General features: G+C 51.2%; 3 protein-coding genes across 5 annotated transcripts in view; 2 read left to right on the forward strand and 1 right to left on the reverse strand.

Moving 5' to 3' along the window:
* dennd4c (DENN/MADD domain containing 4C) overlaps positions 1 to 7,394 on the forward strand; it is a 45,121-nt gene extending 37,727 nt beyond the window's left edge. The window contains exons 24-33 of the mRNA XM_056575278.1: positions 342 to 439; positions 913 to 1,085; positions 2,159 to 2,380; positions 2,677 to 2,869; positions 3,084 to 3,194; positions 3,425 to 3,562; positions 4,031 to 4,148; positions 4,597 to 4,753; positions 5,160 to 5,224; positions 5,437 to 7,394. Of these exons, the coding sequence (XP_056431253.1) occupies positions 342 to 439; positions 913 to 1,085; positions 2,159 to 2,380; positions 2,677 to 2,869; positions 3,084 to 3,194; positions 3,425 to 3,562; positions 4,031 to 4,148; positions 4,597 to 4,753; positions 5,160 to 5,224; positions 5,437 to 5,573 (1,412 nt within the window). The 3' untranslated portion in view covers positions 5,574 to 7,394. The remainder of the gene's footprint in view (positions 1 to 341; positions 440 to 912; positions 1,086 to 2,158; positions 2,381 to 2,676; positions 2,870 to 3,083; positions 3,195 to 3,424; positions 3,563 to 4,030; positions 4,149 to 4,596; positions 4,754 to 5,159; positions 5,225 to 5,436) is intronic.
* An 86-nt stretch (positions 7,395 to 7,480) lies between these two features.
* cdca9 (cell division cycle associated 9) lies at positions 7,481 to 10,723 on the forward strand. 2 transcript variants are annotated; one of them, XM_056575309.1, is made up of 10 exons: positions 7,481 to 7,641; positions 7,758 to 7,889; positions 8,061 to 8,098; positions 8,191 to 8,242; positions 8,341 to 8,399; positions 8,777 to 8,835; positions 9,183 to 9,269; positions 9,379 to 9,457; positions 9,929 to 10,015; positions 10,549 to 10,723. In XM_056575309.1, the coding sequence occupies exons 1-10, from the start codon at positions 7,521 to 7,523 to the stop codon at positions 10,594 to 10,596; spliced, it is 762 nt and encodes a 253-aa protein (XP_056431284.1). In that variant the 5' UTR covers positions 7,481 to 7,520; the 3' UTR covers positions 10,597 to 10,723. The 2 variants fall into 2 exon arrangements, with proteins under 2 accessions (XP_056431284.1, XP_056431285.1); XM_056575310.1 differs by lacking the exons at positions 9,929 to 10,015; positions 10,549 to 10,723 and adding an exon at positions 9,842 to 9,893.
* On the reverse strand, positions 10,636 to 17,277 carry LOC130369758 (perilipin-2-like). 2 transcript variants are annotated; one of them, XM_056575294.1, is made up of 8 exons: positions 17,198 to 17,277; positions 16,572 to 16,601; positions 15,971 to 16,166; positions 15,310 to 15,392; positions 13,930 to 14,134; positions 13,167 to 13,339; positions 12,619 to 12,747; positions 10,636 to 11,616 (listed from the first exon to the last, which is right to left on the reverse strand). In XM_056575294.1, the coding sequence occupies exons 2-8, from the start codon at positions 16,599 to 16,601 to the stop codon at positions 11,086 to 11,088; spliced, it is 1,347 nt and encodes a 448-aa protein (XP_056431269.1). In that variant the 5' UTR covers positions 17,198 to 17,277; the 3' UTR covers positions 10,636 to 11,085. The 2 variants fall into 2 exon arrangements, with proteins under 2 accessions (XP_056431269.1, XP_056431268.1); XM_056575293.1 differs by having other exon boundaries at positions 10,636 to 11,640.
* Between the last annotated feature and the right edge of the window lie 1,311 nt (positions 17,278 to 18,588).

Consider the following 18,588-nt stretch of genomic DNA (forward strand, 5'->3'; position numbering starts at 1 on the left):
GAGCACCGCACACACTGAGACACAGACACACACACACAAACGCACTCACACACAGACATAGAGACACACACACACGCAGACATAGACATTGAGCACCACACACACACACACACACACACACACACACACACACACACACACACACACACACACACACACACACACACACACACACACACACAGACATAGAGACGCACACACACACACACAGCGGCTGTCTGAGTCTCTCTGTCTCTCTCTCTCTGTCTCTGTCTCTGTCTCTGTCTCTGTCTCTGTCTCTCTGTCTCTCTCTCTGTGTGTGTGTGGAGGGTTGACCTCCTGTGTGTCTCTCTCCCCTCCAGATGCCACCCCAGGCCGAGGGGTCCGGGGGTCGGACTCGGAGCACGGCTCCTCCCACCACGCCTCCACCTCCAGCATCTATCAGAACTGTGCACTAGAGGTAACACACACACACACACATACACACGTACACACACACACACACACACACGTACACCCACGCCTGCACATAGACCGGCACGTACACGTGCATGCTGCTTCATCCGTCCCTCCCAGACTGTCTGGAGGGCCTCTCGCTCTGAAGAAAAGAGACTTCAGAGCGAGAGGCTGGTCTTGCTTTGAAGTCCTGAAATCTGTGTAGCTTTGATGTCGATTTCAACTTCTCTGCTGATCCTTAATGAATAATTTTTTTTAATTGAAAGCAGATTGAAAAACGAAGATACAATTAATTTAAATTGATTTGAGTTGTCTTGTTTCAAAATGCCGTACACACCGGCAGAAACTGCATCACAAGGATCCACCCTGGTTTCAAAGGAAGAGGCTTTCGCCTAACCTCTCCCTCTCCCTCCCCCCCTCCCCCCTCCCCCCCCCCCCCCCCTCCCCCCCTCTCCCCCCTCCCCCCCTCCCCCCCAGGTGCTGATGTCCAGCTGCTCGGTGTGCCGGTCGTGTGCGGCGCTGGTGTACGACGAGGACGTGATGGCGGGCTTCACGGCCGACGACTCCAACCTCAACACCACCTGCCCCTACTGCCGCGCCGTCTTCGTGCCCCTGCTGCACGTGGAGTTCAGAGACCTGCGCACCAACAGGTGACGGAGGAGCCAGAGCGGCGTGTCGGGGTGTACCGGGGGTCTGAGGCCAGGGGATGGGAGGCTGGGTCGGTGGGTGACGGTGTGGGTGGGAGGATGCATGTATGGGTGGAGGGATCTATGGGTGGGTTGGGTGTAGATGTATGGGTGGGTTGGGTGTAGATGTATGGGTGGGTTGGGTGTAGATGTATGGGTGGGTTGGGTGTAGATGTATGGGTGGGTTGGGTGTAGATGTATGGGTGGGTTGGGTGTAGATGTATGGGTGGGTTGAGTGGATGGAGGTATGGGTGGCTCGGTTGAGGGATGGACCTTCTGACACAGGACAGTTGGACCCGGTTCATGAGGACTTCCTCTTCTCCGGTGTAGTTTCAGTGTTATCCAGATACAAACGGTGAGACCGTATCTGTTGACGTTGTTGACCGGTGAGCGTTGCTATCGACTGGATCGTTTCCACAAACGTAGCTCCACGTATATCGATTCAAATTATTCAAACAAGATGGAGCCGTCCGGAAGATCTCGGCTGGCTCCAGACGTCCTTGTTCCTACCAAAGAGTCCTTCAGCTCCACCCTCTGTCAGCTCCACCCTCCTTCAGCTCCACCCTCCTTCAGCTCCACCCTCCCTCAGCTCCACCCTCCTCCACCTCCACCCGCCTTCAGCTCAACCCTCCTCCACCTCCACCCTCCTTCAGCTCCAGCCTCCCTCAGCTCCACCCTCCTTCAGCTCCACCCTCCTTCAGCTCCACCCTCCCTCAGCTCCACCCTCCTTCAGCTCCACCCCTCCTTCAGCTCCACCCCTCCTTCAGCTCCACCCTCCTTCAGCTCCACCCTCCCTCAGCTCCACCCTCCCTCAGCTCCACCCTCCTTCAGCTCCACCCTCCTTCAGCTCCACCCTCCTTCAGCTCTACCCTCCCTCAGCTCCACCCTCCTTCAGCTCCACCCCTCCTTCAGCTCCACCCTCCCTCAGCTCCACCCTCCTTCAGCTCCACCCCTCCTTCAGCTCCACCCTCCTTCAGCTCTACCCTCCCTCAGCTCCACCCTCCTTCAGCTCCACCCTCCTTTGTGTGCGGCTCCAGGTTCTTCATGAAGCCCAGCGGTTCGGGGGACAGCATCCACAGCGCCACGGCCCCGCCCACCTCCGCCACCACCACCACCATCAGCAGCAGCAGCAGCAGCGGGGGGAGCAGCAGCCTCAGCTCCTCCACCACCAAGTCCCCCGACCTGATGGGGTTCCCCCCCGCCGCGTCCGAGGGCTCCGGCGCCGACAGCCCCAGCACGCCGTCCGCCTCGCACAAAAGGTACGAACGAATTTATTTTTTTCTAATAATTTCCCACCAATGTTTTCGTGGGAAATAAACGGTTCCTCTGTCCTATGTTTGCCGTTTATTTAATAACTGTTAAGAATGTAGTGCACACATTGTATTGGCTATTGACAAGAACGTGCAAATAATACTTAAACCAGCACTGCATCTGTGGGAATACCTCTGACAACCTCTGAAGTAGCAGCAGTTCCAACTCGGGCCACTAGGGGCCGCTCATGGGAGAACATACATAGTGCCGCTTTAATATCCCGCTCCCCCCCCTGTGCCTCCAGCCTGGTCCGGGAGCCGGTGCAGTCGGACCCCCTGGGACTGCTGGAGCCCCCGGCGGAGGGGAAGCACTCCTCCGGGACCTTCCTGACCCGCAGCAACAGCGTGGGCGGGCCCCTGCAGAGCCTGGACTGCAGCCTGGCCCCCGGCCACGGTGTCTCCACCGCCAGCCTGCCCTGCAGCCTGCAGGAGGCCACGGTGAGCGCGCCGCCCCCTGGTGGACTCGCGGTTAATTTTTTTACTTTTATTACAAACATTTTCCACATTGAACATAGAGGACAAAAAAGCAATGACAGGAAAAAGAGGTCATGGGATGTTGTTGTTAAGCAAGGTAGTGTTCCCTGTGTTTCTATTGTGATATATATGATATTAATCCAAATCTGAGGCTGTGTGTTGCTGTTTTTGCTTCCAGTTTGGCGTGGGCACGAAACGTCCGAACCCCAAACCGGTGTCCGTGCCGTACCTCAGTGCCCTGGTGCTCAGGAAAGAGCTGGAAACCATGCTGGAGAACGAGGGGGACCAGGTGAACACTCACTCACTCACTCACTCACTCACTCACTCACTCACTCACTCACTCACTCACTCACTCACTCACTCACTCACTCACTCTGAGATCTCACTCACTCACTCACTCACTCACTCACTCACTCACTCACTCACTCACTCACTCACTCACTCACTCACTCACTGTGCCCGCTTGATTTCTAGTGTTGTGTGTCTGTCCTGAGAGCATCTCTGTTACCATGACGACAGGTGCTGTACACCCACAAGTTCCTGAGCCAGCACCCCATCATCTTCTGGAACCTGGTGTGCTGCTTCCAGCGGCTGGACGTGCCCAGCCACCTGCCGGGGCTCATCTTCACCTCTGAGTACTGCAACAACGGGGAGCAGGTGAGGCCTCCTGCTCCCCCTCTGTCTCTGTCTGTGTCTGTCTGTGTCTGTCTGTCTGTCTGTCTGTCTGTCTGTCTGTCTGTCTCTTTCTCTTTCTCTTTCTCTTTCTCTTTCTCTCTCTTTCTCTCTCTGTGTGTGTCTTTCTTTATGTCTCTATCAAGGTCTCCCTTTGTCTCAGATTCTCTTTCTCTCTGTTTATGACTCGCTTTCTCCCTCGCTTGCAGGATTCTAGATCATCCAGAATGAACTGGCTCTATTTCTGTAGTACATTTCTGTTGCCAAAGAAAGAAAAGTAAAATAAAATGCAACATAAGATTAAAAAAATCCTAACGATAACATGTCTGTCTGTCCTTCTGTCCTTCTGTCTGTCTGAGTGTCCCTTCTGTCTCGCCTCTGTGCCCTTGGCCTGTTCTGTGACCCGGTAATGAATATCAAACCCCCGGTAACCCCAGCCTCTGTCTCCCCCAGCTGCCCCTGACCTCCCTGTCCCAGGACAGCAAGCAGGTGTACATCCAGATCCTGTGGGACAACATCAACCTGCACCAGGAGCCCGGAGAGCCGCTCTACGTGCTCTGGAGGACCTTAGGTGAGCGCACAGGCCCCCCGACGCCCGGAAGTCCCGCCCCTGACACCCGGGTGTCCCGCCCCCTGACACCCGGATCTCCCGCCCCTTGTCACCCGGATGTCCTGCCACCTGAATGTCCCTCCCCCTGCCACCCGAATGTCCCGCCTCCTGACACCCAAATGTCCCGCCTCCTGACACACGAATGTCCCGCCTCCTGCCACCCAAAGTCCTGCCTCCTGACACACGAATGTCCCGCCTCCTGACACACGAATGTCCTGCCTCCTGACACCCGAATGTCCCGCCTCCTGACACACGAATGTCCCGCCTCCTGACACACGAATGTCCTGCCTCCTGACACACAAATGTCCCGCCTCCTGACATCCCAATGTCCCGCCCCCCTAACGCCCGGATGTCCCGTCCCCTGACAGGCAGATGTCCCGCCCCCTGACCCCCTGTTTCCCCTTTCCAGAAGCAGAGAAGCGGCGGCCGCTGGCTCCCCCCGACCAGCAGGAGGCGCTGACGCTGCTGCACACCATCGCCCGCAGCATCCAGACCAACGACGTGTACGGCCCCATGGACCTGCTGATCAGGGAGCTGAAGAGACGGCCCCGCCCCAACCGCCAAAGGTGAGCCCCTCCCCCCCCTCGTTAAGGCGCCGTGTCCTTAAGGCGCCGTGTCGTTGAGGCGCCATGTCGTTTGGGACAGGGAGCACGGCTAATTTGTGCACAGGGGTTTTTCGAAGAGAGGCGAGGTCGACAAAACCCACCCCTCCCACTCCCACTAAACCCCTCCCACTCCCACTAAACCCCTCCCACTCACGCTAAACCCCTCCCACTCACCCTAAACCCCTCTCACTCGTGCCAAACCCCTCCCACTCACGCTAAACCCCTCCCACTCACGCTAAACCCCTCCCACTCACCCTAAACCCCTCCCACTCGTGCCAAACCCCTCCCACTCACCCTAAACCCCTCCCACTCGTGCCAAACCCCTCCCACTCACCATCCGCTCTATTCCTCTGTGTCCGTTCCGCAGGAGCATCTACAGAGAGATCCTGTTCCTCTCGCTCGTGGCTCTGGGCCGGGAAAACATCGACGTTGGTAAGTGACCCTCCTCCCCTCCAAGTCTCGCTACAGTATGTCACTAAAACACGGGAAATGGACGATGTTCAAACGGCTTCTAACGGCTAACTACACTCACACCTGGTGGCATAACATCACCCCTTTAAACCACACTAGCACACACCTAAACCCCTCCCCCTGTCGCGGCCGCCCTAACCCCCTTCCTTCCCCTCCTCCCCCCCCCCCTGCAGAGGCGTTTGACAAGGAGTACCGGCAGGCCTACGACAACCTGAGCCCGGAGAAGCTGAAGACGCTGCGTGCGTTCGACCAGCCGCCCGGCGCCAAGGCCCAGTGGTGCCTGAAGTGCTTCGGCAGCCCCATCATCTGAGCGTAAGCTCCTCCTAGTGGCGATGGAGTGGACCTGCAGCCCATGCTTCGGTCAAAACACGGCACACGTCTAGGAAATGAATAGAATAGGGGACAAGGAAAAAAGTGGAGAGACGATTGTTTAAAGCTTAAAATATTCTCTACAAATTGTCCATGAATGGTACTTATGGAGACAAAAATAGAAAAAAAAAGTTTTGACAGCCTTCTTAGGAATTATTTTTGCCTTTCTGATGTTTTAAGGGGCTAATTAGGCATATAGTTATATGGATGCGTGTGACTTTGAGCGTGATTATGAATTGCTGGTGAAACGAGAGCGATGACGTTTGGCAATGAGTGTTTGACGTCGTTCCAGCGATGACCGCGTCTGCTTGCACCGCTGAACTTTGTCTGTGTCCCTCTCCTGTCTGTGCACTTTCTGTAAACTGTAACACGTCCGTCTATATCTCTGTACATATACCTGTACCATAGGAAACACGTCATAACAAGGTTGGCCTTAAGGTGCGAGTCTCGAAGACGCTTGGGTTTTTTCGGACTCTTTTTCTCTGCCCAACCAAGTCTTAACTACGATGAATGTCAAAAGTTTCGCCTAAACGCGTGGAACCTGTATAAATATGTGTATGCTGCTCATCTGCAACGCGCGGAGACAACGGGGGACGCCAACAGACAATCTAGTTTTGTTTCCAAAACATTCCACAAGCCCCTCTACTTAATACACGCCCCTTCTGTTTGTTGTTGTTCTCTAATGAAACCACTTGGGGGCGCTATAGGACCGCTGACTGGTCGGGAGGGACGGCACTACTGATAAAAGCAGGGTTTTTTGTTAGCGATCTCTGTATTCCGGGTCTTATGGGAGCTCGAGATGAGTTCTACTTCAGGGAAAGAAAACGACGGCACACGCAATACTGCAAAAGAAGACTAAAACAAATTTAGAAACGTCTGTTCTGTGATGTTATCCAGCTTCCATCGGCCGGTGTTGACCTGTTGAACCGCTTACTGGTGATGAATACTAGGGGACTTCCCAAGAATACTATAAATTATTCTTAACATAGTTTTATCTGCCACATTGGAGTTGGCTTTTAACGACGACACATTGTATATGGTTTTCCATCGATTGTTTTCAATGTTTTCTTATGTAATATAAATTCAATGGTGAATATTCAAGCTGGGTGGCACTCGATGTTAAAATGTTGTCTTAATACCTGCTGGTCCTGAGAGCGTCCATCGTCTGATCGGGAGGACCTGAAGACCTGAAATGTCTTGTATAAATACTTAAATGAAAAAGGAAGAAAAAAAACAATGTTGAATTTGCACTGCTTAGATGAATAGCTGGCCTTCACCCTGACTCCTTTGGGTGATCTGACTTCTGGCAAAACAGACAGCCAGAAACACGTGTCTATCTGCTCCACAAGTAAAATTTTAAAAAGGATTTGACGGCTATTTTATATTTTTTGTAAGTGTTGCAGGCCTCATTGGGTTTCAGTTACACCCGGAGCACACACTTACCCATACTCCATGTGTCATTGTGAATATACCGTCTCCTCTCTGAGGCGCTGAGATGTATTGTAAGGTTGTACATAAAGGACTTGTGGTTACCGTGTTCCGTCCCGGAATGAGTTCATGTCTTCACACAGTTGTTGCGCTGCAATAAATAGGGTGGTCCTGATTTACAATTGTGCAATTTGTGTGGATTTATTTTAAATTTTTATTATTTATTATTATCTTAAGTGCTGGAGGGCTGTGTGGCATTTATATACTATAATATTGTCGTGTAAATATAACAAACAATTGGTATTGTGGTGTACGAAGCGTACGTCCCATCACAGACGACAATTAACAATTAGGCTACAGGCTGCTGATTGGTCCGTTTAGGAATCGGGGGATGTAATAAATAGCCTAAGTGAGGGAGGTGTGTGTTTATCCTGTAAAGACTGCACCGACGGAAGAGAACATGTCGCCGAGAAGAACCAGAAGCCAGAAATTCCGCGACTCTAGTCAAGTCCCAGAACAGGAGGCCGCGGAGCTCCGGAACAACCGCTTCACTTTGTTCATCCAGCAGTTTGAGAAGGAAGGTGCTTAGTGCCCCTCGTTCACCCACACAACTCCTTCGGCCTCAAAGATCAGTCAATGAATGAATCACTCACTCAGTCGATCAATTAAAAAGTAACTATAAGTTGTGTTTCTCCAGCCCATGAGAGAATATCGGAGATGGAAGCGAGGATGGACAACATGTTGAAGACTGTGGATAAGTTCTTCAAAGTGGAGCTGATGAAGATGCCTCCTTCCCTTCAGCGTACTCTCATAGGGGACTTGATCGACCGTAAGGCTGGATTTATTAATTAGGCCTATAAACAATGTTATGTATCATAATGCGCCCTAACCAGTGGACTTTTTGCTTTGTGTAAAAATAATATTTGGTCCGAAACCCCCCCCCCCCCCGTTTTTATTTCTCGAAAAACTCTTGGGACTAACGTTACTCTAAACCGCCTAGATGGAGTCACTTCAAGCGACGTTTCCATTGCTATAAAGGTGAGGCTCTGAACAAGCGTCTAATTGGCTTCTATTAAGGTGTGTTTTAATCAGCTGCATGCCGTCATATCTGCACCTTTCTATTAATTCAGACTAATTCACCAGAGATCCAGCGGCCCCTGAAGAGGACGTCCAGTAGAAAAGGTGATGCGGTTGTGTGTAGAGCTACCCTCAGAAATGCAGGAAGAACTTGTAATGATCTATCTGTTCAGGATAAACTGAGTTTGTTTCTCCATTCTAAGGTCGGAGTTCCCCCGCTGAATCAGTCCAGGGTCAGAAACCATCAGCGAAGTCCCAAACGGTCAGTCACATTAGGGAAATTATTAACGTTCGTTTACTTAGACCCTGTGATTGGTTGAGGCTGAACTTGTTTGTGTACCAATATTGTATAACCGTATTTGTCACTAGTGGGATCATCCAAAAGGATTTGATTACGTTTTGAATTATAGCATTCTGTGAAATGCATGTGCTTAATTTATTTTAACCCTTGTCATGTAACAAATAAAATGATACCTTTTACATCTGCAATTATATCAATACAATCTGTTTAAATGAAATCATGGGAAGACCAAAGTGCATAACTTCCGACTCGTCTAATTGAATCGACTCGAATGGAGGGATGAAGATTCGGATTTCTCCAAGTTGACGTGGCCCCTTGTGTCGTTACTTTCCTTCCAGGGAGGGAAGACCGCCAAGAGCAGAGGTTTGGTTGTCAGCGCCAGCGCCGGAAATCTGGGGTAACGCCTCACACTTAAGGCTCGGTTATGGTTGCACGTCGACGCAACGCAACAACCATGCTGACGCCTCGACGCAGTCGTGAACCTGTTGTGGTTCTGCGTCGGGTATTAGTGAGCGGACCCATCACAGCTCTTGCTGCTTCGACGCAAGGTTACATTTTTTGGGAGGCGCACGTCTGGGCCTTGCGGGGGACGCAAGGAGGGTCCGCAAGGACGTAAGGGGTCTGTAAACCCTCTTTCCTTGCGTCAACGTGGAACCATAATCAGCCCTTAAGGCCTCTTATGATCTCCTCAAGTTAAACGTCGCCGATACGGCGGTGTTTAATCCAGACTCTCTCTGGCCCCAGGTTTTCGTCGGGCACCGTGAAGAGAACCCTGAGCCGTGTGGCCAAGGGCGTCGACCCGGTCGCAAAGACCAAGCAGAAAAGGCTGAGGTGGGTTGGTGCTGCCCGCCATTTTGTCCTCCAAGAATCTAAATGGATTCCTGTTGCAGCCTGTTGACATTGTTGCCGTGTCGTTCTGAACCCCCCCCCCCCACTACAGGGCGATATCGTCTGCAGGGGACCTGTGTTCGGTCGCCGGCTGTAATCCTCACGTGACCATCACCACCTCCCAGGGCCAGGTACAGACGCGTTAGTTTGTCTCTAACGGCCGTCGGCACCGAGCCGTCCTCTGACGAACACGGCGCCGCTCGTAGCGCTGTCTAGGGGCCGGCTGCTGCCAGGGGCCCCGGGCGGGGGGGGGGCGAGAGTAGGTTGGGTCGGTTGCATGAGACCAGCAGACTCGGTGTAATGAGAGAGGTCCCAGCTTGTCCTGCTATGACGTCTCTGTGAAAAGAGGACATTGCTTCGCATCCCCCTTGAAATGGATGAATGCTGATTGTCAATTAATATCTCCGATGCCTTATTTAGACCACATGGTCTTCACGCTAGCATCAGTACCTCATGGACCACATGTTTGTAGTGCTAGCCCCTAATAGCTTCTTCTACACAAGTTGGCCAACAAGTGTACCAGGTTTTGTAGGTAAGGGTTGGCCACGCAGAGAAGGCACCAGACGGCAGCCGGTTGATGGCTTGCATGTTCTCGCCCGCAGAGGTTCTGCCTCTCCGAGGAGACCAAGGATGACATCTCCCTGGACCTGCTGGATGATGTGGCCATGTTCCAGATCCAGAAGCTTATGGTACGTCATCGCTCCGCCCTCTCCGAAGGGATCATCTAGTTGTGACCTTTGTGACGACCCCCTTTGGGTTATAGCTCCAACAATAAGGGCGGGGCTAGGCCTGAGAGTCATAATGACCTAACTGACCAACCCTGAGTACTGAGGCTGGGGTTATGTGAGCAGGTTTTCAGTTTCTGTTGGGCAGCCTTTTGGTTGATGCGGGCATTCTACTGCCTTACTCTTTCACGTTGGCACTTTGCGGTATTCTTTCTTTGACTCTTTAGTTTCACATCTAACATACAAACGTTTACTCCAAGTAGAGCATGTTTTGCAATAAACATTTACCGTTAATCTAGTAAACTGTGCAGATTGGAATGACTGTAGTCCAAACAAACTGCTCCCCTGACATAACCGGCTAATCGGATAATGTTTTCTTTCCCTTTTGAAATGTTTTTACGTTGGTGTGCTTGAGGTCCTGGTGGGCCCGTAGCTATCGCAGGCGTAAATTCACTCCTGGTTTTATGTTCATTGTATTTCTGACTGCCTTTCTCCAGAGGCTGATGGACTACCTGTCCAGTAAGGCGAAGCCCGCTGAAGAATAGTGAACTGCATCTGTGTGGTCTGTTTTTTATGTTTTTAGCACTGAAAAAAAAAATTAGGGACCTGTGGAAGTTGTTTGTGAACCTTTTATTTTTATGCTGATATAAAATAAAGCCTTTATTTCTCCTACTTTGTCGATGATGACATTTTTTTTTAAGCTGCTCTGAATCTCTTCACTTTATGACTTTATTAAAATGGCTTGTAGAACAGCTATTCAACTGCCAAACAAACAAAGTACAGTTCAGATATAAAGCTGTTCGGCCGCCTAGCCTTTTTTAAAGGCTAAAAAATGAGATTGAATTGGAATTAATCCAGAGTTTGTGGACTTTCCAACATTATTTGACTGGTCACACATGTTTAAAGCCGTGGCTTCTGAAATGCAGACATGGGAACGACATGGTTAAGGCCATTCCAGTAAGAGGGTCACGACAAATCGGGCAAGTCTGTACGTTTAAAAAGAAAAACAGAACTAGAGTTGTGCAGAAATGAAATCAGTGCTGGAAGGCGACTCTCAGGGAATCCATCGTCTGCATCTCCGCCCCCCAGACCTCCTGCTGCTGGACCACCGGCCCCCAGGGAGAGGGCCCCCCACGCTGCGGGCTGGGGTCCCTGCTGGAGGGGCTCTGGTCCTCTGGGGACTCCGTGGTCTGGGCGGGCGGCGGCGGCGGCGGCGCTGCGACCTCGGGCGTCGACTCCCCGGGGCGGGCGGGGCTGGGCAGGCGGGGGTAGAAGGGCCCCACCAGCCAGTTGAGCGGCGTGTTGTTGACCAGGTAGTCCAGGACCTGGTCCAGGGACCGCTTCACCTGGCCCAGCCGCGCCTTCCCGCCGGCGAGCGCGCCCTCGGGCAGGGCCCCGACTCCGGCCGCCGTGAGGCTGGCGTAGACGCCGGAGGCGGAGCGGCCCAGAGAGCGCGCCTCCCGCTGGAGGTGGCGGGGGAGGCCCTGCAGACCGGACGCCAGCGTGAGGCAGGTAGTCTGCAGCTGCTGGGAGAGGGAGGCGGCCAGGGGGAGGGGCTCCGCGACCTGCAGGGGGAGGGGCTCCGCGACCTGCAGGGGGAGGGAGGAGAGAGAAGGAACCGTTCAGCTGGGATGCATTGTCTCCTAAGTCACCTTTTGGCTTCAAGCAGCCTCACCTGGCAGTCTGATTGGACTCTGAGGCTGTGCACCTGTTGTGCGTTGAGTAATCAGTGTGTACCACACTCTGAGATCTCCTTCATGACACCGTTCAACTGCTGCATGTATCAGGGCTCAAACTCTGCAGTAAACCTCAGGCCCTGTTTACACCAAGGGAAAAGGAAGATATGTCCACGCGGTTTGGCCTCATTTACACGAAAACGCAGTTTTTATCACAAAACGATCAATTCTAAAGAACTCCGGCCAAAGTGGAGATTTCTGAAAACGACGGTTATGTGTTGTGTCAACGTGGAGAAACGGGGTTTTAGGTTCTGAAGCGTCACATTATGCGCCAGGAAATGCTTAACGTCACATGAGCGCCCTATGTTTACAGTTTGTTTGTTACAGGAAGACGCTTGTGTTATTCGTTGTTGATTCTGAGGATTCTGATTGGCTTGCATGACCTTATCCTTACACTGCCGCCCATAGGTTTGGCATAGGTATAATGGCGCTCAACGGCCTATTTATGCGTTTTGATGTAAACAACTTTATTGAAAATGATGTGTGCACAATGTTAGTTTTGAAAACGGAGGGGGGGAAATATTCGTTTCTATAAATACCCTGCTAGGTATAAACGTGGCCTCAGTCTTCAACATCCCCCCATGTCCTGGATTATGGGGGGGGGGTCCAAGCCTCCTAGGTGTAAAGCACTGGGAGAGGCCTTGGGTTTGTAGGTGCCTCATGAATAAACACGCCATTGTTTAGAGATCCAGCCCCACAATAACAGACTCGTTGCTTCAGGTCCGAGCTGGATGCGGTTCAGCATCTACGGCCGGGCTGCAGTGACATCACTGCATGAGCTCCGGTGAGAGGCTGGGCCCCCTGGGGGGTCCAGAGTGCCGCCCGCCTCACCTCGGTGTTGGGGTCCTCGTTCTCCTCCTGCCCCCGGGGCGAGCTGCTGATCCTCCTCTCCACCAATGAGCTCAGGGTGTTGTACACCTTCCTGTTGGCCCCGCCCACGTTCCTCCGGGCGAAGTCGAACTGCCACGGGGACGAGAGCACGAGAGACTTTGGGTTATTAGGAATACCTTCTTGCGATTGACATTTAGGTGCATTTAGCTGACGCTTTTATCTGGAGCGACTTGCAACCGTTCGTGCACACATTGACACACCGACGGCGGAGTCGACCACGCAGGGCGACCGCCGGCTGGTCAGGAGCAGTCAGGGTGAGGCGTCTCGCTCAGGGACACCTCGGCACTCCGGTAGGAGGAGCCGGGGATCGAACCAGCGACCTACCGGTGACCAGCCGACCCGCCCTACCTCCTGAGCTGCTGCTGCCGCCACATCGCTTTAGCATCTCGTATTCAGTTATTATTTCATTTTATTTTAGCTTCTTAACGAACAGAAATGCAAGCGGGAGGCGTGGGCACGCGCCCCCCCCCTCCCAGCAGGAGACCCACCAGGTCCCCGGTGTGGGGCAGCTGGGCGATGGCCTCGTGGCTCCTCTGCTTGGCCCCTCGCACCCTGGCCAGGGCCCGGCCGTACGCCCGGCTGCGGAGCCGCGTCGAGAGGGTCCCCAGGCGGCCGTAGTAGCTGGGCCCCTCCGGCCCCCCGGTCGGCCCGCTCTCCAACTCTGGAACACGGCGGCGGGATTAGTACCGGGGTGTACAGACGCTTTTCCTGCTCCTTGGTTTAACGTGGGTTTGAGCAACGACAAAGGTCGCTGGTTCATCTGTAAACCCCGTAGGGTTTCGCCGAGGAACGGATTAGCATGCCTGCTAGCCGGCGGCGATCAGGAGGTTAGTGAACACTGCCTCACAAGCAAAGCGCTGTCTGAAATGTGCTCTTTTTCAACTCCTGATCCCGAACTCAAAATCCCGGTTCACGGAATTGTTTTGCTGAGCTAGTTTTAGCACAGGGCTCTGGTGTGGGAGACGGGTGGGGAGACACAACCTCCGAAAAACAACTCAATATTGAACTTGTCGTTCAATATTGAGCATGTGACCAAAAGTTGAAACAAAAGGAATTCATACATATGCAATAATATATATTCTATAATATGTATTAATTAGTATATATGTGCTAATATATTTAAGCATATAGGTGCTATAATATATAGTAGCATATATATGCTATATAAATGCTAACACAACATAAAGAATGGTTGGTTAGTATTAGTATATTAGTATATATCGTAGTGGGGGGGTCTAGGGGTCAGCTCACCCGTCTCTTCCGGGCCGGGGGGGAGGTAGTGCTCTATCAGGTCCTCAGAGGTGCTCAGGGCCTTGTCCACCCCCCCGCTGACCACCGCCTTGGTACGGTCCACCCCTCCGCTGACCACCGCCTTGGTACGGTCCACCGCGCCCCTTAGCCGCCCTGACACTGTCTCCCTGGCAACCGCCACAGCCCCGGTGGCGTTGGACACGATCTGGGGAGAGAGAGAGAGAGAGAGAGAGAGAGAGAGAGAGAGAGAGAGAGAGAGAGAGAGAGAGAGAGAGAGAGAGAGAGAGAGAGAGAGAGAGAGAGAGAGAGAGAGAGAGAGAGAGAGAGAGAGAGAGAGAGAGAGAGAGAGAGAGAGAGAGAGAGAGAGAGACTGTTAAGCACCGGTGTGCCAGCCAGGTGACCTTTGACCCTGAGGTTGTCAGGCCTTGGGAGGGGTCCATGGTGGGAGATGGATGAGCTTTATGATCTGCAGTTCGGAGGCTCTCATCAGACACTTTGAAGGATGGTGCGTGACGTGGCTGCTATGGTGGAAAATATTGGAGGCTTCTCAGCCAAATAGTTGGAATATCGGTAGAGAGAGAAACGCTTCAGCAGGGGGGGGGGGCTGACCGGCCAACACTTAAGGGCTGATTACGGCCCCACGTTCGTGGACCCTCCTTGCGTCCACCCAAGGGCCTGACGGGCGCCTCCCACGAATTGTAACCTTCTGTCGAGGCGACGCAGGCAACGGGAATACGGCCCGTAGCTTAGAGCATTCTGATTGGCCAGAGTGCATGTTGGGAGAGCAACACGATGGGGGAGATAAATCCGATCCCGAAGACTGTTCGCGAGTTCTTTGCAAACCAACTCGGGTTTCTGAAGCTACGGTGCGCAGACGCGATAAGGCCTTGATCATTCAACCCCAGTCCTTCTCGACCTTAGAACGTGGGTTTATCCACAACACTTTCACGTGTCAACCATCATGCATATGTCAACATCATGCATCATGCACATCATGACCTCGTATGTGTCATACATTTGACATAGATCTTGGGTTAATTCACTTTTTTACCATCTACATGTTTCCTCCTGTGTAGTTTGAGACTGTCCCCCTCAATGCCGAGCATTAGTGAATGCCGTCTCTGATCCATATTCTACATAAAAGCTTCATTGAATTTGTTGAAATGAAGTACAACTCCTCCCCTTCCTGTCATGATGATTTCAACACTAAACCAGCTGTGGGCAGAGATCAAGGCTGCCCCAACCAGTGTTGGATCAGCGCCGTTAAAACATCAGGGCGTCTGCCAACTCCATCGTTGTGAAAGCTTGTGGGGGCTGAGGGGTCATGGGCGAGATGTGCCAATCGTGGCGGTCAGCGGTCCGATGGGATTGTTTGTCTACCTGATCAGACGGCTGCTGAAGTATTGGCAAGGTCTTCTCAATCTGGTCCAGACCTTTGCAGGCCAGCTGGTTGGCAATGGCAACTGTGGGGGGCCGAAGAGGAACAAATCAGTGTATGTGGGTGACACGGTCCGAGCTAAACCCCGTTCTATCGCAAATAAACACCTCGATGTGTTCACTGTGCTTCACTTACTTCACTAGGCTGTTTAAGGGCAGGGTCGTTCTAGATTGTTCTAGACAACGCTGTCATCGTTTAACCGTCGAGAACGACGCTAAGGGTGCAGTGGATGAACAATAACTTTGCTATATACAGAGCTTTGTTGTGTACGTGCGTGGCACGTCCTTACTGTACCGACAGATATATTGTTGCTTCTCTTTCTTCTGACAAATGTCCTTATTGTAAGTCGCTTTGGATAAAAGCGTCTGCCAAATGCCCTCAATATAAATGTAAATATAGCGCAGACTTTTACTTTATAAACAGACTGAGGTGTTTCATAATGAGTGACTAAGCTCTCTTGGGAACTGGGTGAGAGGTTACACAGTACGGATCACGTTCCCAGTGTTCCACTTCCTGGTTTCGTATATCCCCGTCGTCAACGCGTTTCGGATCCGAATCAACCGGTGAGAAGCGGTTGAGGCGGGTTCTCTCTCTCTCTCTTACGCTGGGGCTCGAGCCGGCCGATGAGGGGCTGGGCGGTGGTCATGGCGACGGAGGTGAGGGCCCACACGCCCCTCTCGGCGGCGCGGCACACGGAGGCCAGGACGGGGTGGTGGTCCCGCGTGGAGCAGTACGCGCCGAGGACCAGGCCGTAGGTGGAGCTGACCAGAGGCAGGCTGGAGACACGCCCCATCGCGCTCTGGGGGGCGGGGTCAAAGGTCAGAGGTCAGAGGGTGGGGATAGGGTCGACGTGGCGGCTGTGAGTGACAGGTGTCTGAACGAGGGAGGGGGGGTTTTGAGGTGCTGATGAGACTGGCTGAGTTTGTGTCGATGGGATGTGCGATGGGTGGATCATTGACGAGTGTTTTTATGATGTCTGTGTTGTTGTTAATGTTGTATAGCGTTGATATCATAAGATTAAGATGTTATTCTGAGTCAGAAACATAAATGAGTCTTTACTTCCAATTTAAATGTTTTAGGAAAACTAAATGAGGTAATATCACCAAATATTAGCCTACCACATTTCTCCAAAGATAAAACACGAGATAGTCAATATCTATTGACCAACTGTTCTGCTAAACAAATATTGCAGTATTGCTCTCACCTGATTTGAGACAACTTCGACCTCTGACATCTGTTGAGAGAGAAAGAGATGAAAAACTAAACGTCAAAGCAAACGTTATATGTCACTGTACCGTTATTACCCAAAATATATGACCATAATTGTTATAAGTTCGGTATCATTCTTTATTCTACCCAGTTTAGACAGTTGTGATTGACTTGGCTCAAAATTGTCTCTCGGAGGGACCACAGTCCCTCCAAGAGACATGCAATTTGAAGACCGCTGTTTTGACTAAAACACAGACTTCTTATACGCTTCTGTCAGGACCCTGAGAGCAGCTGTGCCACCCAATAAACTATAGTATTGGTTAACCAGATGGTCAACTATCGATGAACCACCTCAGGATGTCATAAAGGGGGTAAACGCCGTGCCTTATCAAATGGAACCCTTTGCTTCTCCACGCTCCCCAGGGGGTCAAGAAAACCAAACCAAAACCAACATAAGGCCACTACAGAAGTGGAATGTACAAATATAAATTTCCCACTTCAGTGAGTTCAACTAAGATGCAATAAATACAAAACACATGCAAACGAGACTATATTCAAGCACAATGGTCTCTGTTAAATATAATTATTAAATATAAAAATACAATACATCAATGGTCTTACCTTTCTCTACAGTGTTGAGGTTCGTACAGTGCAATCACAGAGCAGGTTGAGGAGTAGTAAGCAACGGGGATTGTCGATCAATATTTATACGTCCTCTTATCTCGAGATCTGGCTCTAAGTGACGTCAGTCAGGCGGCGCGCTTCCTCTCCAGGGCAAAGGCAAAGGGAAAAGTCGCTTCACTGAAGCGCGTTTTTTTTTTTAAATGTATTTATATTTCTTTGGTCAAAATATATTGGATTCTAAGTAAGTACTAAGGGAGTAAAAATGACGGAATATTTTGTTGATCCGCAAAACACTGACTTCGGGAGTGATTGATTTAATTTGTGCATCAGCATAAAGGCCTAGATAGACCTATTTTTTATATGTAGGCCATAACAGATCTTCTTGGAATGGGGTGAGGGGTTAGATGCTGAAACATTAGGGGGTTCCCTTGAAGTGAAGCCACGTACAAGTTTATAGTATTTTACGAGACCACGCGGCAGGTGAAATCAATCCTCACGACGTCATCCCTGAACTGCAGTTTGATCTCCACGCCTTAATGGTTTGATCGGCGCTGGTGTGAAGGTTTTACAACGGGGACTTCCTAAAGACGTGTCGTGGCGTGTGGACTTTTAGTCCCACTATAACATCATGTCATTTATTGAATCTTTCTTTTTATTTGACGTGTGTTTTATGGAGGCCTGATTGCAGGCGACAATACCATTACCATTATCCCGTAGGCCTGATGCATGGGCAGGCTGCTCTTTACTTTACAACACCAGCACACACATGGTCATCAAAGTAAAAGCTCGATCCAGTTTATTGCCTCATTAACTTTAAAAGTAAAGGCCCCTTTTTATGAAATGAATACACGGATTGCATGAAGCTATAGATTTGATGTAAACTTTTGTAAACAAATTAAAAAGGTCGTAACATGAAAGTGCATGGGCCTTCTCAAGCTGGATTCTGTATACTGTAGCTTATGATGACATAGGCTACATATTTCTAACCAGAGAGTTACAGAAAGTTAAGATCGAGGACCATTGGCCTGATTCTGCTTAGAAAACGGAACTTGACATTATTATACACTCTCGCCGACTAAATAATGCAACGCAGCTGATTTTTTTCATCTGCATTGCATTAGGTAATATTTAATCTAATATCTGATTTGAATATTAACTCAAGGGTTCCCTCTTGTGGCTGACATCAGCTCAGCAGTCCGCCAGCGGCCTAGTGGTGCTGAGCTGATGGTCCCCACCAGAGGGCGCCATTGAGTTAATATGACGTTAAACGTTCACTTCATAAACTCAAATCACAAACCAAGCGCAAGTTATCATACACTGAGGACGTGTCATACTTATAGCCTAAATAACGCTCCCTCTAGTTTCTGAAATGGGTTTAGCGGATCTAT

Source organism: Gadus chalcogrammus, chromosome 17, assembly GCF_026213295.1.
Source record: "Gadus chalcogrammus isolate NIFS_2021 chromosome 17, NIFS_Gcha_1.0, whole genome shotgun sequence".
Classification (NCBI taxonomy): Eukaryota; Metazoa; Chordata; class Actinopteri; order Gadiformes; family Gadidae; genus Gadus; species Gadus chalcogrammus.